The following is a 25,339-nucleotide window of genomic DNA, read 5'->3' on the forward strand; positions in this document are numbered from 1 at the left end:
TTGTGTTCCTACATAATAGAGGCCAACGTGCTTCCTTTGAGAACTCCCTGGAGTAACACATGAGATCTTCAGGGAGAAAAAAGGCAATTCTCCAATCTAAATGGAGGGATAGTCTCAAATAGTCATTTTCCCAAACTCCAGTTTAGATTTCAGACTCATTAAAGCAGGAACTCAAAAATGTGATCTTTGGGAGTGGCTCCTGGTGTCACCTGTGGTGACAGTCTGTGTCCCAGGACACCTGACTGACCCTTAATACTACAAGCCTCACTTCAAGCTGCCCCCAGGTCCTGGGCCCCTGCTGTCAACCTGCAGACCTGGAGCTCTCCCAGGGAACGTGCAAACACATCTGGGGAAAACCACGTTTCTGAAAGTTTTTGCCATGTCAGTGGCAAACCTCCTGGGCTAAGAAAAATAATAGGAAATGCCACCCCAATGGCTACTTCTCACAAGGCTTGTCTTCTGCTCATCCTGCTGTAGAAGACTATGAAGTCAACTCAAATATTCTTTGCCTCGCTTGCCCCAAATGGTAACTAAACAGAGTTAGAAACTTTTCTCTGGACTACCTTATTCCTGAATTACGACAAATGCTTATCTGAGCAAACGTGGTCCACTACCTTGTTACTGGAGGTGACTTGGAGAGGAGGCTAGGCTTTTGTGCAGGTTGGGATTCTGGCTGTGTCTGTTTCGACTTCGAACAGACGAGAACATGGTGTTGCAGCCTGGGACTTTGCACTTGTGGAGCTGGCGGAGGTGCACAGTTTTGTAGTGAGCCCTGAAGGTCCCTTTATTACTGTACGTCTTTTGGCAGAGGTGACATGTTATGGGCAGCCCAGACGGCAGGCTGGCAAGGCTCTGGTCGGCCTTCTCCATCAGGACGCAGATGGGATAGTCATCCTCCCCGGGGACCAGGCTCGCCCCTTCACAGTTGCCATCGCTGTCCTCCATGAGCACGGTGCCTTCCTCGCTTGCCCCGTCTGAGTCCCAGGAGGAGTGGCTGCTACTCTCCGATTTCATGCTCGAGGTAGTACTCAAATCCAGGATGGTGCCCTCGCTTGGCAGACCGGGGGTGTAGCTCTCCCGGCCGGCGCTGTGGACTTGGGCTACTGGGTAAACCAGGCTGCCCATCCGACTCGTTCCCTTGAAGATGACAGGTGTCGGGGAGGCTTGCTGTGTGAAAGCCACATCCTGACAGGCCTCCTTAGCCATATCTTTCAACAAGTAAGCTGCACGGAAATGTTCTTCACCGCTCTCCAACACTTCTTGAGTCAACACTTTTTGGTGGAGGTTTAGGTTTGAACTGTGTCTACAAGAGTGAAAAGATGGTTAGCAATGGGTTGGGCTGTTGTTTCTGTCGTGTTAAAGGCAGCCTTCGTTCTGCGTAGAGACACTAGGCAGGTAACAGGAAAGCTTGTGGCATGAGAGAAGTGATACGGTGTGTGTGTGGTGGACACTGCTCACTGCGTTCACCACTTGTCACAAGTTAGCATTTGACCAGAAAGGTCAACAGAATATGTAGTTCTCTTCAATTTCCACAATCTGATTGACACATAAGTTCTTGTACCTCATCTTTAGAGAATGGCTAGACTACTTCAGTTAGGCCAGTTCAACTGGGACACTGGAACCAGGAGATCCCAGAAGAAAACTGGTCACAAACAATAAGGAACTAAGCAGAGGACTTTATTTCAAGGAAACCAGGAAATATTATCTTCTAGAGCTGCACTGTCCAGTATGACAGCTACTCATAAGTGTATGAGCACCTGAAAGGTGGCTAGTGTCAGATACTGAAATGATAATATTTTGGATAGGCTGAGTGAAGTAAAATATGTTATTAATACTTACTTCACTTGTTTCTTTTTACTTTTTTAATGTGGCTACCAGAAAATTTAAAATTTCCTATGTGGCTTGCATGGTGGTCTAGAGCATGCATACATCCCCCCCACACAAGATCTACAGGTGTGAAAATCTGACTGGCTAGAAATTGTATGTGTGTGCATGAGTGTGAGTGGGGGGTGTGCATATGTGCGTGTGCTAAATTTAGTTCATATTTGCAACATTTCAGTATATACCAGACAGAAATCTTGCAAATGCAGCACTGTGAGCACACTGCCAATCATCTAGCCAATGATTACTCCTAAAGGGCAGATAATGAGTATCCATTATGACACACGCCTTTTACTCATAAGATATCATTTGGATGTAACTTGTCAATCAATGTTGGTCTTGCTCGGAGATCCCCTATTTTTTTTTTTTTTTTTTTGCGGTATGCGGGCCTCTCACTGTTGCGGCCTCTCCCGTTGCAGAGCACAGGCTCTGGACGCGCAGGCTCAGCGGCCATGGCTCAAGGGCTCAGCCGCTTGACGGCATGTGGGATCTTCCTGGACCAGGGCACGAACCTGTGTCCCCTGCATCGGCAGGCGGACTCCCAACCACTGAGCCACCAGGGAAGCCCCCCCTAACTATTGATGAGCAAAAACACCCCTTACCAGAGGGTACGATCTTAAAGGTGATTGGAGAATTATTCCAAACAGGGAAAATACCTCCCCCAACACAGATCAGAATGCATGCCAGGGTCAAATTGGGAAAAACACCCTCACCTAAATAACAAGGAATCAAATTTTCTCTTCTAAATCTCCAAAGACATTATGGGAGGGGTGTTACTCATAAATGTATCAAATTTATTTCTGAACTTCTTTTTAATCCTCTTATACATTCTTTTCTTGGGACATAATCAGAATTATACTCCCAGATCACCCACTTTGCAAGCAGCTCTTCTCAACTGCAACTCTGCCCTGTGATTATGTCAGCAACCTGGGTTGAAGGGGCAGGTATGTCTCGGCAGAAAACCAGACATTAGATTGACATACAGGTTCCAGTATACACAAGTGGTCAAAAAAAAGTCTGACAAACACATTTACTGGAACACCTTGCACAGAAAGGTCCCTGATACAACAAAGCAAACCTCTGGGCCCTTTGCTCAACTCCTGAGGATCCCATGAACACCAAGAGCTAACATATGGGCAGCACTCTCTCCTCCTTAACCATCCTCAGAGGGCTAGATGCACTTCCCAAGGTGCCATGTCCCCTGAGACCAGTGAGTACCACAGCTGCAAAAACCCTGTGGACCATGTGCCAGGCTTTCTGCTTCCAGGACTAATGCTGTGCCTACTGCCCAGGTCTGCATTTCTTCCCTTCAAACCTCTACACCTCCCCTGCCACAACTCCTCTCTCCCGTTTTTGACTATTTAGATAAGCTGAGACCAGTGGTTTTCAAATTGCGGTCTGGGTACCCCTAGTGGTCCCTGAGATTCTTTCAGGATGTCCCTCAAGTCAGACTCCTTTCATGATGATACTAAGACATTATTTTCCCTTTTCAGGCTCATTCTCTCACTAGTGTAGAGTGGAGTTTTCCAGAGGCTACGTGACATGTAATATTTCAACAGACTGAATGCAGAAGCTGGTATGAGAACCCAGTTGTCTTCTACCGGACCAGACATTAAAGATATTTGCAAAATGTAAAACAAAGCCGCTTCTCACTAAGTTTTTGATCCAGAAAATGTAGTTATGTTTCATAAAAATGTAATGGTAACATATAATAGGTTTATTAAGTGATGTGATACATATTTTTTCAATTTTAATTTCTAATACAGTAAATATTGATAGATATAAACCCAAATAGACAAAAGTTCTTGAGGGTCTTGAGGTTTTAAGAATTTGTAAAGGAGCTGTGAGACCAAAACTTCTGCGAGCTGCTGGATTGGACAGAACTCCTCTGGGAAACCATCCCTAACTTCTCAGAGTTTGGTTAGGCGCCCTCCCAACATGCCCGTAACAGAATACCCCCCCCCCCAGCTTCTAGCAGCCACAACCTTCAGCTGTAATCACCTGCTTACTGCTCTGTCTTCCCCATTGGCCTTCGTGGGCAGGAACTGTGTCTAGAGCACCCAACACAGAAGGTTATTAACTATTTGTTGACTAAATAAGTATCCACAGTGCTGTCCTCGTCCCTTGGTGATGGCTCCTAGGAACTGCTGTTGGCAGCAGCAGTGGCTTGAGGAGAGGAAGTCAGTTATCCTTACAGCCATGCAATTCTCATCTCTGACTAAGAAAAATGGTGGTGGGCCCGGGACTGTTCACAAAGTCCTGTTTAAAATGGTATCATTTTAATCACAGATTCTAGGGAAAATGCAGTCAATCACAGATTCTAGGGAAAATGCAGTCCAAGTTCTAGACTACTAGAATTAGTGGTTTACATTTAGAACGAAAGATGTTTTCCTGTGGTGGGGCAGGAGGCTTGCATCACAAATAGGTCCCCAAATAAGAAAATGTTAAATATATGAAAAATAAATAGTATCTTAAATTCAATATGCCTTCTAATTTAGTAGACAATGTAGGTCAGAACAGTATCATAAATATCAAGGATAACCTTACCGATATGACTATCTCTTCTTTATAATGACAGCTTATTCACGAACGAACACCCCTCTTGGAGGGTGGAGGAGGGGCACTGGCTCACTAATTTGGGTATCTTGGTGGTTTGGTGCAACATCCAGCAACAGAAACAGGAATTTTAACGAATATCACCCCTGCCCTATCCTCTCTGCTCAATACAATGTGTGTGTTCTTAGGAGCCCTGTCCAGGAATGTGTGTAGGAGTCGATACATTTTCACCCTCTTAATAAATTAGGTGCTGCAACTTGGACTGAGGCAATGGTGGTGTTGAGCTGCTCGAAGTCAAGCTTGTTTGAGTGAATGTAACATTTTAACATTCTGTGAACCATTTAGCATCCACGATGCTGCATTTCATCAGTGAGCTGGTTCTCTCCTTAAAGCCTCCTGGGTCATCTTTTGGTAAGCTTCCTCTTCCCTTTATAGGCTGGGGAGGAAGGTGACCTGAAGACTCGTTATGTGACTCAAGTTCATTAAGAAAAGCACAAGTAAGATAGTAATGCCAGTGCTGTGTCCCCACAGTGATGAGAGATACTCTATACCCGGGCACTCTGTACAAACAGTCTGACTCTGTGGTGGGGCTGAGAAAACCCGGCACTGAAAGACTTCTCATCTTTGAACCACACGTCACAGACACTGAAATAACCTGTTAATTGCCTTTACTCTTTGATATCTTAGTATTTCAAAAATCTTCAATCAGGCAGTTATTCTTCCTTTCAAAAATAGTGGTTAAATAGAAATCGGAGAAAACGTTTCATTCTGTGGACTTCATAGTGTGAAATGAAAATCGGACAAGTTTTGGGGAGCTACAATCCTAACTTTAAAAGCTCCCCTGCTTCCTCCCCCTCTAATGTGTGAACCAGTTCATGATGCCTTATCCCAAACCCTTGGGGCCAGATGTTTATGAATCCAGAATTTCTCAGGCTTTCAAAAGGCAGAATGATGCATACACTGTCATATCATGGCAATGCCCCCACAGTAAATCCACTAACATTTCTGTATGGAATATATATTTTAAAAATCCGCACAAAGGGAGATTTAAAAAGATTAAAATAGCCTCCCATCATTTCAGGTCAGGTTTTGTGGCTAAATGAGCTTAAATTCTGGAATTGAAAATCCAGGAATCTGGATCTATAGAACAGTTTCTCAATCTGTGGTCCCTGGAATAGCATCAGTGTCCCCTGGGAACTTAGCAATGCAAACTCTCACATCTCATCCCAGACCAACTGAAGCAGAAATTCTAGGGGGAGGGCTCAGAAGTCTGTTTTAACAACCCTCCAGGTGACTCAGATGCATGCTAAAGTTTAAGAACCACTGCCTTGGAAGAAATGATTGCCACCAGACGTCTTACCTGTCTCTGCTCCTGCGGGAAGGGAATGTGGCCTTACAGCCCTCCATCGTGCACGTGTGCGTTTCTTTGGCATGCATGTTCTTGTGATGCATTTTCACACCGCAAGCGTTTTTAAAAGTCTTCTTGCAGATGTCACACTGGAAGCGATTTTCCTCCTTTGGCCTCGCTAATGTGTGCTGACCTGAGTGCTCCAGCTCTTTGGAATCTTCAAAACAAGGAAAAGCCATCCCCCGGCTGGACAAAGCACTGAGGAGGCCCCCAGCCAGCAGGCGCTGCTGTAGTTTGACATAGTCAGGAAAAGGGACACAGGGCTCCACCCCGGGGGTGAGGTGAGGTTCGCGGCCACCATCCTCCCCGTCCCGCGGCACCACGGTCAGCACTGACTTCTGCTCAGTCTCCCTCTCCGAGTTGTATGTGGCCTGCTCGGGGGTTTGGTGGATGGCTCGGTTGGACTCGATCGCCGGTTTGAGATGGCAGGGCCTCTCTCCTTCAAGACCAGGTTTCCCTAAGCTTCCCGATGGGGCTCTGTCTGACCGGGGGCTGCAGGCCTCCAGCTCATCTTCACTGACCACCTGCAGGGGCATGTCTTCATCTGAGCTGAGAGTGTGCCTCTTCTCATCCGCTATATCCACAGCCTCCTTCTCTATTTTGATGGGCATACTGGACTTCCGTGATTTCTTCTTGGGCAGGGCATCGAATGGCATTTCGCTGGAAACCAGTTCCGGGATTGAAGAGGACAGCATAGGGAGGGAAGGTAGCATCCCAGGTGTGTTTGCTAGCTCAGCCGGGGTGGCCGGACTGCGGTAGAAAGGAAGGACCGGCTGGACTGTCTTCAGGTTGGGAAAAAGCACTCCGTTTTGGCCAATGCTTGGGAAGGCTGGCTGGCTCTGGGAATCCTCCCCTGAACCAGTGTAGCCAGGGAGAGGCCGACAGTCTAGAGAAGTCACCCTGAAACCCGGGCGCTTATAGCTCTCAGAGGCAGCCAGGTTCAGGCTGTTCCTCAGGTCTTTGTCCCTGTTGTTTCTGTTCATTGGCATGTGCAGCCGGGGGTTGGGGTTGGCGCTGTGGCGGTTCCGGCTCCTCAGGGAGCTGAACACCATGTTACAGCCTTCGATGGTGCACTTATGCTTGATCTTCAGGTGGACGGCGTTGTAGTGGATCTTGAGGGTGCCTTTGTCGTAGAAGGTCTTCTCACACGCTGTGCAGAACACTCGGCCCTTCTTGGTGCCGAGGCTGTTCCTCTCGGACTTCACTTTGCCCTCTGGGGACAACTGTGTCCTTTCGAGCTTTGTGATGATGTTGTATGAGCTGGAGTCACTTAGATGGGCGCTGTCTTCCTTTTTAGTAACAGGACCTGGACAGTTTAGACATTGCTCTTTTTCAACCTGAAATGGGGTGGAACTGGAAGTTAAGAAGCTGCTGTTGGGGAAGGGTCCGTGGATTTCCTGTTTGGGGTCCTGACTTTGGTCCTGACCCTGCTCCAGCACATATGGTTCAGGCACTGACTCTATCAGTGCGGGAGGCACAGGGTTGAAGAACTGGAAGGGCAGCATGAAGGTCATGTTGTTTATGAGGTTCTCAAAGGGGTGTATACTGCCGGGGTTTCCTTTGTCTGCAGGAGGGGGCAGGCTGCCACTCCGGTGGCTGCAGCTCTCGATGAAAGCCCTGATATCTACGTTCGCCGTGGAGGGTGGGATGATGATGGACTGCCCTTCCTTCTCTTGAATTGCCATGAGCTCAACGATAGACTTGGTCTCTCCAAAACGAAGGAACTGCTGCAAGGTGGCCACCTCTTCCTCACTGGTCATGATGCTCCAGTGATCCAACACCTTTCCTGATGCATCCTAAACCCAAACCAGAATTAAAAAGGGCAATTAACTTACTATTCCTTACCCTTTTCTCTGAGAAAAAGGAACCATGTATGTGGTCAGGGCCTCCACCAGCACCACAGGGCACTTTTGTACATGTTAGAAAAAGACACCCCTGTAAGCACAAGGCTTGATGAGTTTGGCCCTTGCTCACCCCACTGTCCTAGGACAGAAACTCTGTGCAGAAAACAAACTGCACAAATGTAAGCAGTGGTCCAGAAGAGAGAAATAAAATTATATCACTCAAGCCTAAGGGAAGTTTAATGATTATTTTCCATCTTATTTCAAACCAATTGGTTGTCTTGCATCAGGCATAATTTTCCTCCACTAAAATTAAAATATGTATCATTTGAACAATAGTAACTTCTTTATCTAAAGAGTATAGATGAGGCAATCAGGCCTAGATATAGTTCAAGTATTTATTCGCTGCAAGTTTAATAATCTTTCCCAAGCAACTAACATTGAAAAACAAATGAACCTGTATTGATCTATTGCCCATGCTCACAAAGCACAGCTGTAATTACACTGGCGTGTTGGAGATCTTTCAAACTCTAGCAAGGCCTAACTTTTCCCAAAACTACAATAAATATTTTATCACAGAACATGTATTTGATGGCCTACTGAGATTTTTCACAGTGCATGTAAGAGTTTTGAAGATGATGAGGAATGTAAAATCATAAATTTTTCATGCACTAAAGGTTCAAGGTAATTGATTCCATATTTTTAATCCTAACACTAGAAAGCAAGATTATTAGGATCATTAAATATTGATCTATGTCATAATGTAAGATCATAATGCTGCTCTACATAAAAGGTGGTTTCTAGCCTGCTGGGGGTCCTGCACTTGAGGTGAGCAAACATGTTTCCAGAGGAAGACTGGAGGCATTGTCAGAGTTCGAAAGAAGTGGGTTCAAATTCTCAGTCTGCTGCATACAAGTTGAGTGACTTCAGCAAGATTTAGAAGCACTCAGTCTCCGGTTTTCCAACTGGAAAATGGGGATAATCTACTTACCTTGTGAGATTACTGGAAGAGGGTCTAAGTCAATAAATGGTTGTTATTAGTGTTTGTTTCAGGCTTATGGCCCAGCTGAGTTAGATTGAAGTGTATGTTAGTCTTGGAAATGTTCATCTGCCCATTTTGTTGAAATTTTTTTTCAAAGTTAGCTGACATTTTGTAGCGCAGTGACAAGGAAGAAAGTACTGTAGCTGTTTCATATGTCAGAGAAATGATATAATTCACACCAGGGAATATGTTCTTTGCTGTCGAAACATCTTGATAGCCTCTCTGGATAGGAAGCATGAGAAGCATAAGGCCTACCCCCCACAGTATGGTACAGAAAGAGGTAAACTACTCTGCAAAGGAAAGAGATGAGAGAAGGGACGAAAGGCATGGAATGATGGAGAGACGTAGAGAAAATGCGAGGAGGCCAAAAGGAACTGGGGGGACAGAGAGAGAGTGAGCCAGAGCATGCACACAGAAATATCCCAAGGTGATGGAGCCTGGGAAGGAAAATTAGCAGTAGGATGGATGGCAGAGGGCTTTAAAGAACAGGAAGGTGTGGCCTGAAATTGTAACTATTTGCTGTGCCCTTCTGCAATGTAAGTTCCCTTCCTCAACCCCAAACTCTCAGTAAAATCTGAAACATGATGTCTTGTGTCAGTAAATAGTTTGAGGATAATAAACGAAATGGAAGCAGCACCAAGGATGGGGCAAATGGTTGACTGTGGAAGAGCTGGCTGAGTGAAACCTAAATCAGAGAATATGTGATGCTCCCGCATCCTGAAGTCTCACAGATATCTCGAGGAAAGGCACTGGATTTCACCCAGAACATGAAGTAGGGCTTAAGCCATTAGAAATAACTATGAAAGGGAAGGATGACTACCAATGGCTTAGCACTGTAGGCAACTGCGTTACATCAGTTCCATGGACACGAGCTTTGGAAGACATTCTAGGAGAACAGTGCCCATGGTCCCCATACCTGCAGCACGTATCCACGGATGTAATCCTGGAGGGTCCAGTCCAAGGCATGGAGGATCTGGAGGACCTCATCTTGCTTCAACACACTGAAGAGCCGGTCCAGTAGGATTTTTAGGCGAACAGGGATGGCCTGGGTCCCATACAGCATGAGGCTGCTAATATCAAACACTACGTTGGACTGGACAATCTCCACCTGGCTTGTTGGATACACGGGGGGAATCCTTAGCTTACTTAGAGCTGAAAAAGTGAATTGAAGAGATATCATTTTTCAAGATTCTACTTTTAAGAGAAACACTGCACAGAAGTAGGTTAGCACTAACTCTCAGTTATTTGTTCCAGTAGAAAAACCACAAATATGCAAACAATTAATAATCTTAATAGGTATCTGGCTCCAAGTTATTCTCAGGAACTTCTAAAATAAAATGGACTAGCCTGAGAGGCTTCTTTTCTCCTTTTCCTGTGGTATGCCTAAGGAGTAAAACAGCCCCAAGTAGGGACCGTGCACAGAAAACAGGTAAAAACGAAGGTGGCAGGGGCATAATCAAGAGGATGGAAAACTAGGAAGCATGGGGTCTGGGGAAGAACCTGGACTTGGAAATCCAACAGATCTGGGTTTGAGCCCTGGTCTGCCACTATCTAGTCGTTGGGCTGGGCAAGTTAAGCCACTGAACTCCATGCTGTCCCATGCAACAGTCATCAGTCACATATGGCTATTCAAATTTAGATTTAAATTAATTAACATTAAATAAAACAAAAAATTCAGTTCACCAGTTGCGCTAGTCACATTTTAAGTACTTGTAGCCACATGTGGCTAGTGTAGGGCTGTCAGGTATAGCAAATAAAAATACAAATAAAAATTAAACTTGAATATACATTTCAGATAAAAAATGAATAACTGGTATACACTTAAACCAAAAATATTCATTGGGATACACTTAGGCTAAAAAATTATGTGTAGTTTAACCGAAATTCAAATTCAACTGAGCATTCTGTTTTTCCATCTAGCAACCCTGGGTTAGAGGCTACTATATTAGACAGCACAGAGCATTTCTACTGTTGCAGAATGACAGCCCCGAGGCAGCATTCTCTACATCTTTAGAAAGGGGTTGGGCTTCCCTGGTGGCACAGTGGTTGAGAATCCGCCTGCCGATGCAGGGGACACGGGTTCGTGCCCCGGTCCGGGAAGATCCCATATGCCGTGGAGCGGCTGGGCCCGTGAGCCATGGCCATTGAGCCTGCGAGTCTGGAGCCTGTGCTCCGCAACGGGAGAGGCCGCAACAGTGAGAGGCCCACATACCGCAAAAAAAAAAAAAAAAAAAAAGGGGGTTGATAAACACTTATCATATAGAGTTACTAAGATTCAAAGAGATAACATATATAAAGCTCTTAGGCTGTTACCTGGCACATAGCAGTAACTTACAAATGTTAGCTGTCATTCTTAGATATTAAATCTGTTCCTGAATAACTGTAAGTTATTTAAAGGGTACACTAAAGGCCAAGAGAGGGGGCAAAATAAAGTTACCGTGGGCCACCCATCCATGTCTGCACTGGTCACACTGACGGTGGTTTATTTTCCCTGGTTTGAAGCTTTGGCAGCTACAGTTCAGAGTACAGCCGATGGCCTGCAGAAGAGAACACAGGGATACCTGGCATGTTAGTGAGGCGTGGAACACACATCACATTTACATAACAAAACACACTCCTCCATTGAGCAATGTTCTTTGAGTGATGTGTGCCCACTCTGTGCCAGGCCCAGACCTGTATAGTGTATCCTGGAAAGAGGGGAAGCTGGCCCCAGACCTGGAGACGGTGAACATGCTACACAGATATTCTGCATGCAAGAATGGGCTAAAATCCCAGAACTCTTTATAAGAAAGGATTACAGGTGGGAAGGAAACATCTTGCTTGTTATTAAGGACACAGAAAGGGTGAAGAAGAGTCACATTCTCACTAAATCTCTAAGTTGACCAGAACAGCAACCCTGAGAGGTATACACGGGCTACCCTGACACAAGTAAATAGGAGAGCAATCAGAACTGAGAGTAACACACATGTGTAATTCGTTACCCCCGAAAATGAGGCAGAGGCTGAATATCAAGAGAGATTTGAGGACATGCAATGGCTGACCACACTGACGATGATTCCCCGACTCCGCTCACTGGACTGTGTGACTGACAGATGCACACAGGCTGGACAAGCACTGCATCGACGCCCAGGTGCAGGTCGAAGTGTCCGGTGTGGTGTGGGGGTGCGGAGTGTGCAAACATACAACTGAAATTGAAACTAGAGATGTACGTGACAACAAAGTTCTAGTATTAATAACAAAGCTCACATGTATTTTTAAGATGAATTTCTCAAAAGGGGATAGAGGCCTGAGGAACGTAATCTATTATTAAAGAGAAAAAGCTCTCACAGGAGCTCTGTCAGTGAGATTCCTGGGAAGTGCCGCTGTGTGGAATCTGTATGATTCAAGAGAGCTTTGACACTGGGGAGCGTCTCAGTGTTTGGAGGGGATGAAAGAGCCCTACGACTATGGGTTTAAACCCTCCATGTGACAATTAAGGGACTATGTGGCCTTTGGTGGGGACAGGGCAGGGGAGAATCAGGCCTAGGACACTTTAAGGAGTATATAACTAGTCTTCACTTAAAAATCAGTTGCCGGTGGGATTGTAAAATGGTGCAGCCACTTTGGAAAACAGTCTGGCTGATCCTCACAAGCACAGTTACTATACGACCAAGCAATTCCACTCCTAGTATAAGCCCAAGAGAACTGAAGACATATGTCCATGCAAAAACTTGTACCTGAACTTTAAAATCAGCATTATTTATATTAGCCCCAAAGTGGAAACAACCTCAATATTGATCAGCTGATGAATGGATAAACAAAATGTGGTATGTCTATATAATGGGATATCACTAGGCAATAAGAAAGAATGAAGTACTGATACCTGCTAAAACATGGGTGAACTCTGAAAATATTACGCTAATGAAAGAAGCCAAGTACAAAAAGTCACAGGTGGAATGATTCCATTTACGTGAAATGTCAAGAACAGGACAATCCATAGAGGCACAAAGCAGACTAGTGGTTACTGGCGTCGTGGGGAGCAGGTAGGGATGAGGAGTGACTGCTAATGGGTGGTAGTGGGGGGAAAGGGTTATCTTTTTTGTTTGTTTTCATCTTTTAAAAAAAATTATTAATTAATTAATTTATTTTTGGCCGCATTGGGTCTTTGTTTCTGTGGGCGGGCTTTCTCTAGTTGTGGCCAGGGGGGGCTACTCTTCGTTGCAGTGCGTGGGATACTCCTAGGAGTAGAACTGCTGGATCATATTGTGACCCTATGTTTAACTTTTTGAGAAAATCCCAAACGGTTTTTCAAACTTTATATTCCCACCAGCAGTCTATGAGGGCTCTGATTTCTCCACATCCCCACCAACACTAGTTACTGTTTGCCTTTTCTACTGTAGTTATCCTACTGGGCATAAGTGGTATCTTACTGTGGTTTTGATTTGCATTTCCCTGACGGCTAATGGTGTTCAGCATCTTTTCATGTGCTTGATGGCCATCTGTATGTCTGTTCAGATCTTTTGCCCATTTTTAAATTGGGTTGCCTTTTTAGCATTGAGTCGTAAGAGTTCTTTATATACTCTAGGTACAAGTCTCTTACCAGGTATACAATTTGCAAATATTTTCTCCAATCCCTGGCTTATCCTTTCACTTTCTTCATGGTACCCTTTGAAACACAGATAGTTTAAATTTTGACCAGAGTTTCTTTCTGAGGTGATGAAAATGTTCTAAAATTAGATAGTAGTGATGGCTGCACAAATCAATGAATACAGTGAAACCACTTAGCTGTATACTTTATAAGGATGAATTTTATGGTATGTGAATTATATTTTGATAAAAATATTATTTTAAAAAATCAGTCCACTATACTCCTATTAGAATGGCCAAAATCCAGAACACTGACAGCATCAAATGATTGTGAGGATGTGGAGCAACAGAAAACTCATTCATTGCTGATGAGAACGCAAAATAGTAATAAAGCTACTTTGGAAGACAGTTTGGTGGTTTCTTATAAAACTAAGTACACTCTTACCATACAATCCAGTAACTGCAGTCTTTGGTATTTACCCAAAGGAGCTGAAAACTTATACCCACACAAAACCTGCACATGGATGTTTATAGCAGCTTTATTCATAATTTCTAAGACTTGGAAGTAATCAAGATGTCCTTTAGTTGGCAAATAGATAAACTATGGTACACCCAAACAACAGAATACTATTCAGCACAAAAAAGACATGAGCTATAAAGCCATGAAAAGACATGGAGGAAACGTAAATGCATATTACTAAGTGAAAGAAGCCAATGTGAAAAGGCTACATACTGCATGATTCCAATTACAAAACATTCTGGAAAAGGGAAAACTATGGAGACAGTAAAAAGATCAGTGGTTGCCAGGGGGTTGGCAGGGGTTGGGGAATGAACAGGAAGAACACAGAGGATTTTTAGGGCAGTGAAAATATTTTGTATGATACTATAATGATAGATAATTGTCATTGTACATTTTCCCAAACCCATAGTATGTACAACAACAAGAGTGAACTCTAAGGTTAAACCATGGATTTTGGGTGATTATGATGTGTCAAATGTTGGTTCATCAATTGTAACAAATGTACCCTCCGGTGAGGGATGTTGAAAATAGGGGAGGCTATGCCTATGTGGTGGTAGGGGATATATGGGAAATCTTTGTACTTTCCTTTCAATTTTTCTATGGATCTAAAAGTATTCTAAAAAAATAAAGTCTTTTAAAAAACAAGTGACCTTCCTTAAATACAGGTTAAACTTTACATGATTTGACTGTTATCTACAATTTCTTTTGGATTACAATGGGCCTGAACAGAACAACTAGACAGAAATTTTCAGGTGAAGGAATAGGGCTGTTTATAACTGAGGTGTGCAGCAGACAGCAACAGTGTTACCTAATCCCTTCAACAGGCTATCAAAAAACAGGAAATATGGGAAAAAGGGTTTTTCTCTTTGTAAAGTCATAGAATATAACATAAAGAACTCCAGATGATCAGAACAGTCTCTCACTCTAATAATGCATACATTCTCACTTGGGGTATACCATCCCCAAAGGGTGAAAACTGTTCCATTCTTTTTATGTATAAAGTACACATATACATACATAAACATATATAGTATATGGTGTGAAACTAAAATTTCATTGCGGTAGGCACAATTAGAAAAAAATTTCTAAAGTCTCCTTAGATGCGTGTAGGGGGGTGAATAATGAAAAAAAAGATCAAGAAATATTGCTCTAATGACAGAAATAATTTTACTTTTTGGTTATAGAGTTTCTACTGGTGTACACATATACAAATGTATTATTGATAAATACACAAACACATACATCTATATACCTACACACATAATTATATAGTCATCTTGACTGGAAGTTAAAGGATAAAAATGAGTAATGGTTTAGTTTCTACTACACACTGTCAAAATTTAAAAGAGTGTCATTACCTCAGTTTGCAGCATTCCTATGTTGTCCAGCTTCTAAACTTCCCTGCAACTCCCTGAACGTCAGCTCACATGCAAACCAATCATCTATACTCTCAATAGCTACCAGCACACTTAGTACTAAACTTCTGAAATATTTCACCACCTACATTCTACAAATATGACTGTTTTAATGGAAATTTTTAAAAGAAGAAAAGTTCTTATTTTGGATTATGTCCCTCAAGATGCTATTCATTCTTTAAAAACAAGATATTGGAACTATCTGAAGTGAATTCACATTTTATTTACTTGGAAAATAGGACTTGCCTGAATTAGAGAAAGATGTCCTTGAGCACATACTTCCTCCACTCCCTAAAGAGTCTGCTCAGAAGGCTGACTCATGGGAAGCCCCCAGGAAACTCTGAGTGACACTATCTCAGGCCCAGCACAGTGACATTACAGAGGGAACAATTCTAAGCACATTTCATAGCCTAAGGTTGAAACTCATTTTTTTCTGCATCTCTTGACACCAACTCAGGGTTTCTCAACATCAGCATAATAGACATTTTGAGCTGGATAATCATTTGTGGTGGGCTCTGTCCTGTGCATTGTAGGATGTCGAGCAGCATCCCTGGCTTCTACCTACCAGGTGCCACAGTAACACCTCCCTTCCCCAGTTGTGAAAACCAAAATGTTTCCAGACATTGTCAAATGCCTCTAGGGGCAAAACTGCCCCCAGTTGACACTCCCTGATCTAACCTGACTATTCACAGTTATAGCAGCTTCTAGTTTGGGGACTGAATTTTAAGCAGTTTTATCTGTAATTCCAATGTATGAATGCTGCTTTATAAAAAACATTCATGTGGTTCTATATGAACCTGTTTGAATAAGGCTTAATAAAGCTCATTAAACATCTATGGAAATAAATCTCAGAAGAATTATTTATGAACTAAAAATGCTAATTACAGTGTCTAAGAAAACTTCCAATATTAAAGCCCTTGGGTTTTTTCCACCCACCTCAGAATCCCACGATGTAGTAAAATTATAGCATCATTATCTACAGACAAATTAAAACTTCTAAGATGAAATCAAATCAAAAATTCTAATTACAGGACAAAAAATACTCATGTAAATCAATAATGGAAAACTCTTAAAACTTACATCCTTTCTTTCAGAATCCTGATACTTGTTCCATTCTTCAGAAACATAAAACAGATGTTTACAACATTCCGAACTCATCAAGACATGATTATTGCTTTTTACGCACTCATTTTAATCAGACTATTTCCGAATTGTTATTAGTCACTTTGATGTGCTACAAATCAACATTCAAAATTCTGGTTTGCTTTTTTGTAACTATCATTTGCTCATTCATTCACCCAGAAATTATTGACACACCTAGTATAGGATGGATGATTTGGTTATTTTCAGTTTTGGGATGGAAAGTAATGATAGATTTTAGGTAGATTTGAGGGTCCCACTTCCTCTCCCAGATACCCTCTACCTTCAGCTTGGGGAGATGCTGCCATGGGCCTTTTGTCAGTAGAGGCTGACTTGGACTCCAGTGCAGGCACACAGTGGGGCAGACACACAGACATCCACTGCTGGACAGTGCAGGCCTTTGATGGGACCTGAATTATTGAGCTTGAGAGTAAAAACTGTCCACTTCAAAGCTGTTTTCATCTCTAGTACATGCAAACATTTTCATGTCACTGAAGATAAATTCAGGGGGATACTCTTGGGGGACCAGATGGAAGTGGAGAGGAGAAAAATCATAGAGGGCTTCTGAGATTTCCAGATTCATGGTATTGACCCTTTGAGGGGAGTCATTTGCGATCTGGCTCAGGAACAAAACTGAACTGCATACCAGCCAGACAACTTTGTAGGGTTAAGTTACTTAGTCCGCCTTGTCCAATAGTAGCCACTAGCCACATGTGGCTACTTAATTAAAATAAAATTAAATTAAAAATTCAGTTCTTTGGTCACTCTAATCATATTTCAGGTGCTTGGGAGCCACATGTGGCTAGTGGCTATTGTACAGGACAGCAGAGATGAGAACACTTCCATCATCACACAAAATTCTACTGGGTAGTTCTGAGTCCAAAGGCGAGACTAGCTATTCTTCCAGCATCTGCCCTTCCACATTCGTGTGTAATAGGTGATCACATTCAATCCTCACTACATCACTGTGAGGAGGGAATTATTCTCAGGAAACAAACTTATGGAAGATTGTAATTTGCCCAAGGTCACATAGTTCATGATACTGACTGCTTATTTATTATGTGTGAGGCATTGCAGTAAGCAGTACCTATGTGTTATCTCATTTCTTACCACCATCCTGTTTTATGTGTGTGTGTGTGGTACGCGGGCCTCTCACTGCCGTGGCCTCTCCCGTTGCAAAGCACAGGCTCTGGATGCACAGGCTCAGCGGCCACGGCCCATGGGCCCAGCCGCTCCGCGGCACGCGGGATCCTCCCGGACTGGGGCACGAACCCGTGTCCCCTGCATTGGCAGGCGGACCCCCAACCACTGTGCCACCACGGAAGCCCCACCACCCCGTTTTATAAATGAGGAAGCTAGGAACTTATAGGCTACTTGAGGGTGGTCTCAAATCTGGATATTGAGCATAGATAACATCTTGAATTATCAGTATCTGGTACTAACTGCACTTATATTTATGGTTTCATTTAATCTCGACAGAAACTATAAGGATATTAAAGTTCCACATGGTAAAGAAACCCCATTCATTGAATAAATATTTACTGAGTGTTTATGAGCCAGGCATTCTAAACTCTGGGGGCTAAAGTGTTGAATGAGAATAATGAGGTCCCTGCCCTTAAGGAGCTTATATTCTACAAGAGAGAGACAGAATAAACAAGTAAACAAACAAACAATACCTTTTCAGAATAAGGTAAGTGCTATTGAAGAAATAAGCAGAAAGCTTTGCCAGCAATTTTACTGGGTGGCATGGAGAGGCAGGAGTAGTGCTAAGTGCCTTTTAGACAGGGTCATCATCAAAGGCTTTTGAGGAGATGACACTTGAACTGAGTCCTAAGGCATGGCTAGGAGCCAGTGAAGAACTAGAGATTGAAGGAGTGTTTCAGGCAGAGCAAGTGCAAAGCCTCTGAGGCATAAAAGAGGCTGGAAGTGCTCAGGGAACAGAAAGGGGGCCAGGGTAGCTGGAGTGGAGTTAGTAAGGTTAATGGTAGAAAATGAGGGTCAGAAAGGTGACAGAGACCACTGTGCATAGGATCTTGTGGGGCAGGCCAAGGAGTATGGTTTTGTCCTAAGTCTAACAGTAAACCTTTGAAAAAAGTATGAAACTAATATGATTTGCCTGTTAAAATGACACCTCTGGAGGCAGAGCTGGGGAGCCTAAACTCCTTCCCCCTCATCACACTGAGCATCTTTCACTGAGAGGTAGTACAACCTATGACTGTCCTCAGTCTATGTCTTACTTTTTGTTAAGCCATATGACCTTCAGCTCCATGCCTTGGAGTCTTTGACTATAAAATAGGTTGGATATCTGTTCCTGCCTATCTCAGAGGCCTATTAGTCATATTAATGAGGATATACAGATAGAGAGTTGAAAAGACCAATTAGCACAGTGAAACTGTTGTTGCTACCAGGCCTACGACAAGCAAGATCTTAGGTCCTCTGGGCTCTAGTGATCTGACTCTGCACAGACAGAGCTACCAAAAATACCTATGATAAAAACCTCCAAAAAAGTTGTTCTATAACGGATCATTCCCTAAAGAGGCAATAAAAGTGAAAACTCCAAACCAATACCTAGTGGCTAGCACTGGGCCTGATACTTGGTAAGTTTTCCACTGGTATTAAGAGAATTATGAATGAATCAATGAGAAAGCCACACCATGCTTACTAATTACAGACACCCATCCAATATCCTTTGCCTGATCTGCCTTAGTAAAGGAACCTTAATTTCCACGTCTCCTTTGGTGGTCAGGTGACTAAGGATTGACCAATGTGTGCAAGCAGAAGTGGTTGGGTGGAGCTTTACAGAAAGCTCCTTATAAATGGGAGCTGACACTATGGAGAACAGTATGGAGGTTCCTTAAAAAACTAAAAATAGAACTACCATATGACCCACCAATCCCACTACTGGGCATATACCCTGAGAAAACCATAATTCAAAAACAGTCATGTACCACAATGTTCATTGCAGCTCTATTTACAATAGCCAGGACATGGAAGCAACCTAAGTGTCCATCAACAAATAAATGGATAAAGAAGATGTGGCACATGTATACAATGGAATATTACTCAGCCATAAAAAGAAACGAAATTGAGTTATTTGTAGTGAGGTGGATGGACCTAGAGTCTCTCATACAGAGTGAAGTAAGTCATAAAGAGAAAAACAAATACCGTATGCTAACACATATATATGGAATCTAAAAAAAAAGTTCCGAAGAACCTAGGGGCAGGACAGGAATAAAGATGCAGACGTAGAGAATGGACTTGAGGACATGGGGAAGGGGAAGGGGAAGCTGGGACGAAGTGAGTGAGTGGCGTGGACATATACACACTACCAAACGTAAAGGAGATAGCTAGTGGGAAGCAGCCGCATAGCACAGGGAGATCAGCTCGGTGCTTTGTGACCACCTAGAGGGGTGGGATAGGGAGGGTGGGAGGGAGACGCAAGAGGGAGGAGATATGGGGATATATGTATATGTATAGCTGATTCACTTTGTTATAAAGCAGAAACTAACACACCATTTGTAAAGCAATTATACTCCAAGAAAGATGTTAAAAAAAATAAAAATAAATGGGAGCTGACTCAGCTGGGGGAATTCTTTGCCTTTCCTCCTTCCTCCTCTTGGAACAAGAACATGATGGCTGGACCTCATGGATGCAAACTTGAGGTCAATCTCGAAGTCAAGCCCTAAGGATGGCTGAGCAGAAAGGATGGCAACCATTATTAAGGAGCTCTTTTACTAGCAGTCAAATGCTGTTCCTAATTTACACATTGATCTTTCTATCGACCGCGGAGAGTGCCACATAAAAATCATGTGAAAAACTGCTAACTAGTAGAGATCACTGAGGCCAAGTTTAGAGTCTATGGTCCTCTCTTAAATGTGAGATTCTAAGACTGTGTCAGATTCTCAGTTCTGAGAATCATAATTTCCCAACTTGAAATCAAAGGATCCAGTCAGCTAAATCACAAATCACTTTTTAAAAGTCACCAAGCTTTAGAATAAAAATAATATGGGTTTTTCCAAGTTGCATTTTTAAATGTTGAATATAGACAATGGCTTTTCATATGTTTGAGTCCTGGAAATCTACAGTGCATATCAAAAACTGCCTATCTATAATACAAAACATCTTCTAAAGCAGCTGGACCACCCTTAGCTTGTGGGGAGAGAACTTACTTTCTTTTCATCTCCAGTGAAATTGTATTCCCATTCTCTCTGTGGCTGCAGAGTTAGACTTCCTGGTTTGGGAAAATGCTTGATTCAAGGATGGGAGATCTCTACCCCATTGCTCTTTGGAGCTACTCTGCCTCTTAACACACATTTTATACTTCTAACTTCTCTTACTAGAACTGGATTTTTTTCTTGTTTTTTGCTCCCTACCTTCCCTCCTCTCATTTTTCTCTAACTTCTTACACTTTTCATTGTTTTTCTAACATATGCAAAACCACAGAGGTACAACTAGGATTCTGAAAATAGTAACATCATTTGTGAGGTGTCCCAGGACAACTGGGATGAAGGGAGAAGAGAACCCATGAGGTCCTTTTGTGTGAGGTAGCTTATCTGCTACTGGCAGCACTGGACTGATGCCCACCTGGAGAATTACACATGGACCAGATGTTCATCATGCTTTCACCATCCATTAGTAGTTTGACAAAATGAAACCAATTAATTTAACAAATTGTTTTCTTTGTGGGGGCCGTTTGTTTTTAAAGCATCTACCATGTACAGGTAACAGTGGGGAGCCTCAGGGAGACACAAAGATGAGGAACTCCCAGTGTCCGCTCTAGGGGAGCACATGGCTTCATTGGGGAAAAAACGTCAGACACCTTGATTGGTCAAGAATTGCTGAACAAGGACTTCCCTGGTGGCGCAGTGGTTAAGAATCTGCCTGCCCTTGCTGAATGGATACAAAAACAAGACCCATATATATGCTACAAGAGACCCACTTCAGACCTAGGGACACATACAGACTGAAAGTGAGGGGATGGAAAAAGATACTCCATGAAAATGGAAATCAAAAGAGAGCTGGAGTAGCAATACTCATATCAGATAAAATAGACTTTAAAATAAAGAATGTTACAAGAGACAAAGAAGAAGACTACATAATGATCAAGGGATCAATCCAAGAAGAAGATAAAACAATTATAAATATATATGCATCCAACATAGGAGCACCTCAATACATAAGATAACTTAACAGCTATAAAAGAGGAAATCAACAGTAACACAACAATAGTGGGGGACTTTAACACTTCACTTACACCAATAGACAGATCATCCAAAATGAAAATAAATAAGGAAACAGAAGCTTTAAATGACACAATAGACCAGATAGATTTAATTAATATTTATAGGACATTCCACCCCAAAACAGCATATTACACTTTCTTCTCAAGTATGCATGGAACATTCTCCAGGATAGATCACATCTTGGGTCACAAATGAAGCCTCGGTAAATTTAAGAAAATTGAAATAATGTCAAGCATCTTTTCTGACCACAACGCTATGAAATTAAAAATCAATTACAGGGAAAAAAGCATAAAAAACACAAAACACATGGAGGCTAAATAATACGTTAATAAATAACCAAAAGATCACTGAAGAAATCAAAGAGGAAATCAAAAAATACCTAGAGACAAATGACAATGAAAATACGATGATCCAAAACCTATGTGATGCAGCAACAGCAGTTCTAAGAAGGAAGCTTATAGCTATACAAGCCTACCTCAAGAAACAAGAAAAATCTCAAATAAACAATCTAACCTTACACCTAAAGAAACTAGAGAAAGAAGAAGAAACAAAACCCAAAGTTAGCAGAAAGAAAGAAATCATAAAGATGAGAACAGAAATAAATGAAATAGAAACAAAGAAAACAATAGCAAAGATCAATAAAACTAAGAGCTGGTTTTTTTTTTTTTTTTTTTTTTTTTTTTTTTTTTGCAGTAGGTGGGCCTCTCACTGTTGTGGCCTCTCCAGTTGCTGAGCACAGGCTCCGGACGCACAGGCCCAGCAGCCATGGCTCATGGACCCAGCTGCTCTATGGCACGTGGGATCCTCCTGGACTGGGGCATGAACCCGTGTCCCCTGCATTGGCAGGTGGACTCTCAACCATCGTGCCACCAGGGAAGCCCTAAGAGCTGGTTCTTTGAGAAGATAAACAAAATTGATAAACCTTTAGCCAGACTCATCAAGAAAAAGAGGGAGAGGACTCAAATCAATAAAATTAGAAATGAAAAAGTTACAACAGATACCGCAGAAATACAAAGCATCCTAAGAGACTACTACAAGCAACTCTATGCCAATAAAATGCACAACCTAGAAGAAACAGACAAATTCTTAGAAAGGTATAACCTTTCATGACTGAACCAGGAAGAAACAGAAAATATGAACAGACCAATTACAAGTAATGAAATTCAAACTGTGATTAAAAATCTTCCAACAAACAAAAGTCCAGGACCAGATGGCTTCACAAGTGAATTCTATCAAACATTTAGAGAAGAGCTAATACCCATCGTTCTCAAACTCTTCCAAAAAATTGCAGAGGAAGGAACACTCCCAAACTCATTCTATGAGGCCACCATCATCCTGATACCAAAACCAGACAAAGATACTACAAAAAAGGAAAATTACAGACCAATATCACTGATGAATATAGATGCAAATATCCTCAACAAAACACTAGCAAACAGACTCCAACAACACATTAAAAGGCTCATACACCATGACCAAGTGGGATTTATCCCAGGGATGCAAGGATTCTTCAATATACTCAAATCAATCAATGTAATACACCATATTAACAAATTGAAGAATAAAAACCATACAATCATCTCAATAGATGCAGAAAAAGCTTCTGACAAAATTCAACACCCATTTATGATAAAAACTCTCCAGAAAGTGGGCATAGAGGGAAACTACCTCAACATAATAAAGGCCATATACGACCAACCCACAGAAAAGATCATTCTCAATGGTGAAAAACTGAAAGCATTTCCTCTAAGATTAGGAATGAGACAAGGATGTCCACTCTCACCACTATTATTCAACATAGTTTTGGAAGCCCTAGCCATGGTAATCAGAGAAGAAAAAGAAATAAAAGGAATACAAGTTGGAAAAGAAGAAGTAAAACACTCACTGTTTGAAGATGACATGATACTATACATAGAGAATCCTAAAGATGCAATCAGAAAACTACTAGAGCTAATCAATGAATTTGGTAAAGTTGCAGGATACAAAATTAGTGCACAGAAATCTCTTGCATTCTTATACACTAACAACGAAAGATCAGAAAGAGAAATTAAGGAAGCAATCCCATTCACCATTGCAACAAAAAGAATAAAATATCTAGGAACAAACCTACCTAAGGAGGTAAAAGACCTGTACTCAGAAAACTATTAAGACACTGATGAAAGAAATCAAAGATGACACAAAAACAGATGGAGAGATATAACATGTTCTTGGATTGGAAGAATCAATATTGTGAAAATGACTATACTACCCAAAGCAATCTACAGATTCAATGCAATCCCTATCAAATTACCAATGGCAGGGCTTCCCTGGAGGCACAGTGGTTGAGAGTCCGCCTGCCGATGCAGGGGACACGAGTTCGTGCCCCAGTCCGGGAAGATCCCACATGCCGCGGAGCTGCTGGGCCTGTGAGCCATGGCCGCTGAGCCTGTGTGTCCGGAGCCTGTGCTCCGCAACGGGAGAAGCCACAACAGTGAGAGGCCCGCGTACCACAAAAAAAAAAAAAAAAAAAAAAAAAATTTGTATGGAGACACAAAAGTCCCTGAATAGCCAAAGCAGTCTTGACGGAAAAAAACAGAGCTGGAGGAATCAGACTCCCTGTCTTCAGACTATACTACAAAGCTACACTAATCAAGACAATATGGTACTGGCACAAAAACAGAAACATAGATCAATGGAACAAGATAGAAAGCCCAGAGATGTATCAACGCACCTACAGTCAACTAATCTATGACAAAGGAGGCAAGGATATACAATGGAGAAAAGACAGTCTCTTCAATGAGTGGTGCTGGGAAAACTGGACAGCTACATGTAAAAGAATGAAATTAGAACACTCCCTAACACCATACACAAAAATAAGCTCAAAATGCATTAGAGAACTAAATGTAAGACTGGACACTATAAAACTCTTAGAGGAAAACATAGGAAGAACACTCTGACATAAATCACAGCAAGATCTTTTTTGATCCACCTCCTAGAGTAATGGAAATAAAAACAAAAATAAACAAATGGGGCCTAATGAAACTTCAAAGCTTTTGCACAGCAAAGGAAACCATAAACAAGATGAAAAGACAACCCTCAGAATGGGAGAAAATATTTGCAAACGAATCAACAGACAAAGGATTAACCTCCAAAATATATAAACAGCTCATGCAGCTCAATATTAAAGAAACAACCCAATCCAAAAATGGGTAGAAGTCCTAAATAGACATTTCTCCAGAGAAGACATACAGATGGCCAAGAAGCACATGGAAAGCTGCTCAACATCACTAATTATTAGAGAAATGCAAATCAAAACTACAATGAAGTATCACCTCACACCAGTTAGAATGGGCATCATTGGAAAGTCTACAGACAACAAATGCTGGAGAGGGTGTGGAGAAAGGGAACCCTCCTGCACTGTTGGTGGGAATGTAAATTGATACAGCCACTATGGAGAACAGTATGGAGGTTCCTTAAAAAACTAAAAATAGAATTACCATATGACCCAGCAATCCTACTACTGGGCATATACCCAGAGAAAACCATAATTCAAAAAGACACATGCACCCCAAGATTCACTGCAACACTGTTTACAATAGCCAGGTCATGGAAGCAACCTAAATGCCCATCGACAGATGAATGGATAAAGAAAATGTGGTATATATATATACAATGGAATATTACTCAGCCATTAAAAGAAATGAATTTGGGCCATTTGTAGAGACATGGATGGATCTAGAGTCTGTCA

General features: G+C 42.2%; 1 protein-coding gene across 1 annotated transcript in view; it reads right to left on the minus strand.

The window, feature by feature from the left end:
* Positions 1-618: 618 nt before the first annotated feature.
* The window catches only part of BNC1 (basonuclin zinc finger protein 1), a 30,229-nt gene continuing 5,508 nt past the window's right edge, over positions 619-25,339 (minus strand). Inside the window, exons 2-5 of the mRNA XM_067030729.1 lie at positions 11,166-11,265; positions 9,645-9,880; positions 5,798-7,641; positions 619-1,303 (exon numbers count right to left, since the gene is read on the minus strand). Of these exons, the coding sequence (XP_066886830.1) occupies positions 619-1,303; positions 5,798-7,641; positions 9,645-9,880; positions 11,166-11,265 (2,865 nt within the window). The remainder of the gene's footprint in view (positions 1,304-5,797; positions 7,642-9,644; positions 9,881-11,165; positions 11,266-25,339) is intronic.

The sequence above is a fragment of the Kogia breviceps genome, chromosome 3, assembly GCF_026419965.1.
Source record: "Kogia breviceps isolate mKogBre1 chromosome 3, mKogBre1 haplotype 1, whole genome shotgun sequence".
NCBI classification, from domain to species: Eukaryota; Metazoa; Chordata; class Mammalia; order Artiodactyla; family Physeteridae; genus Kogia; species Kogia breviceps.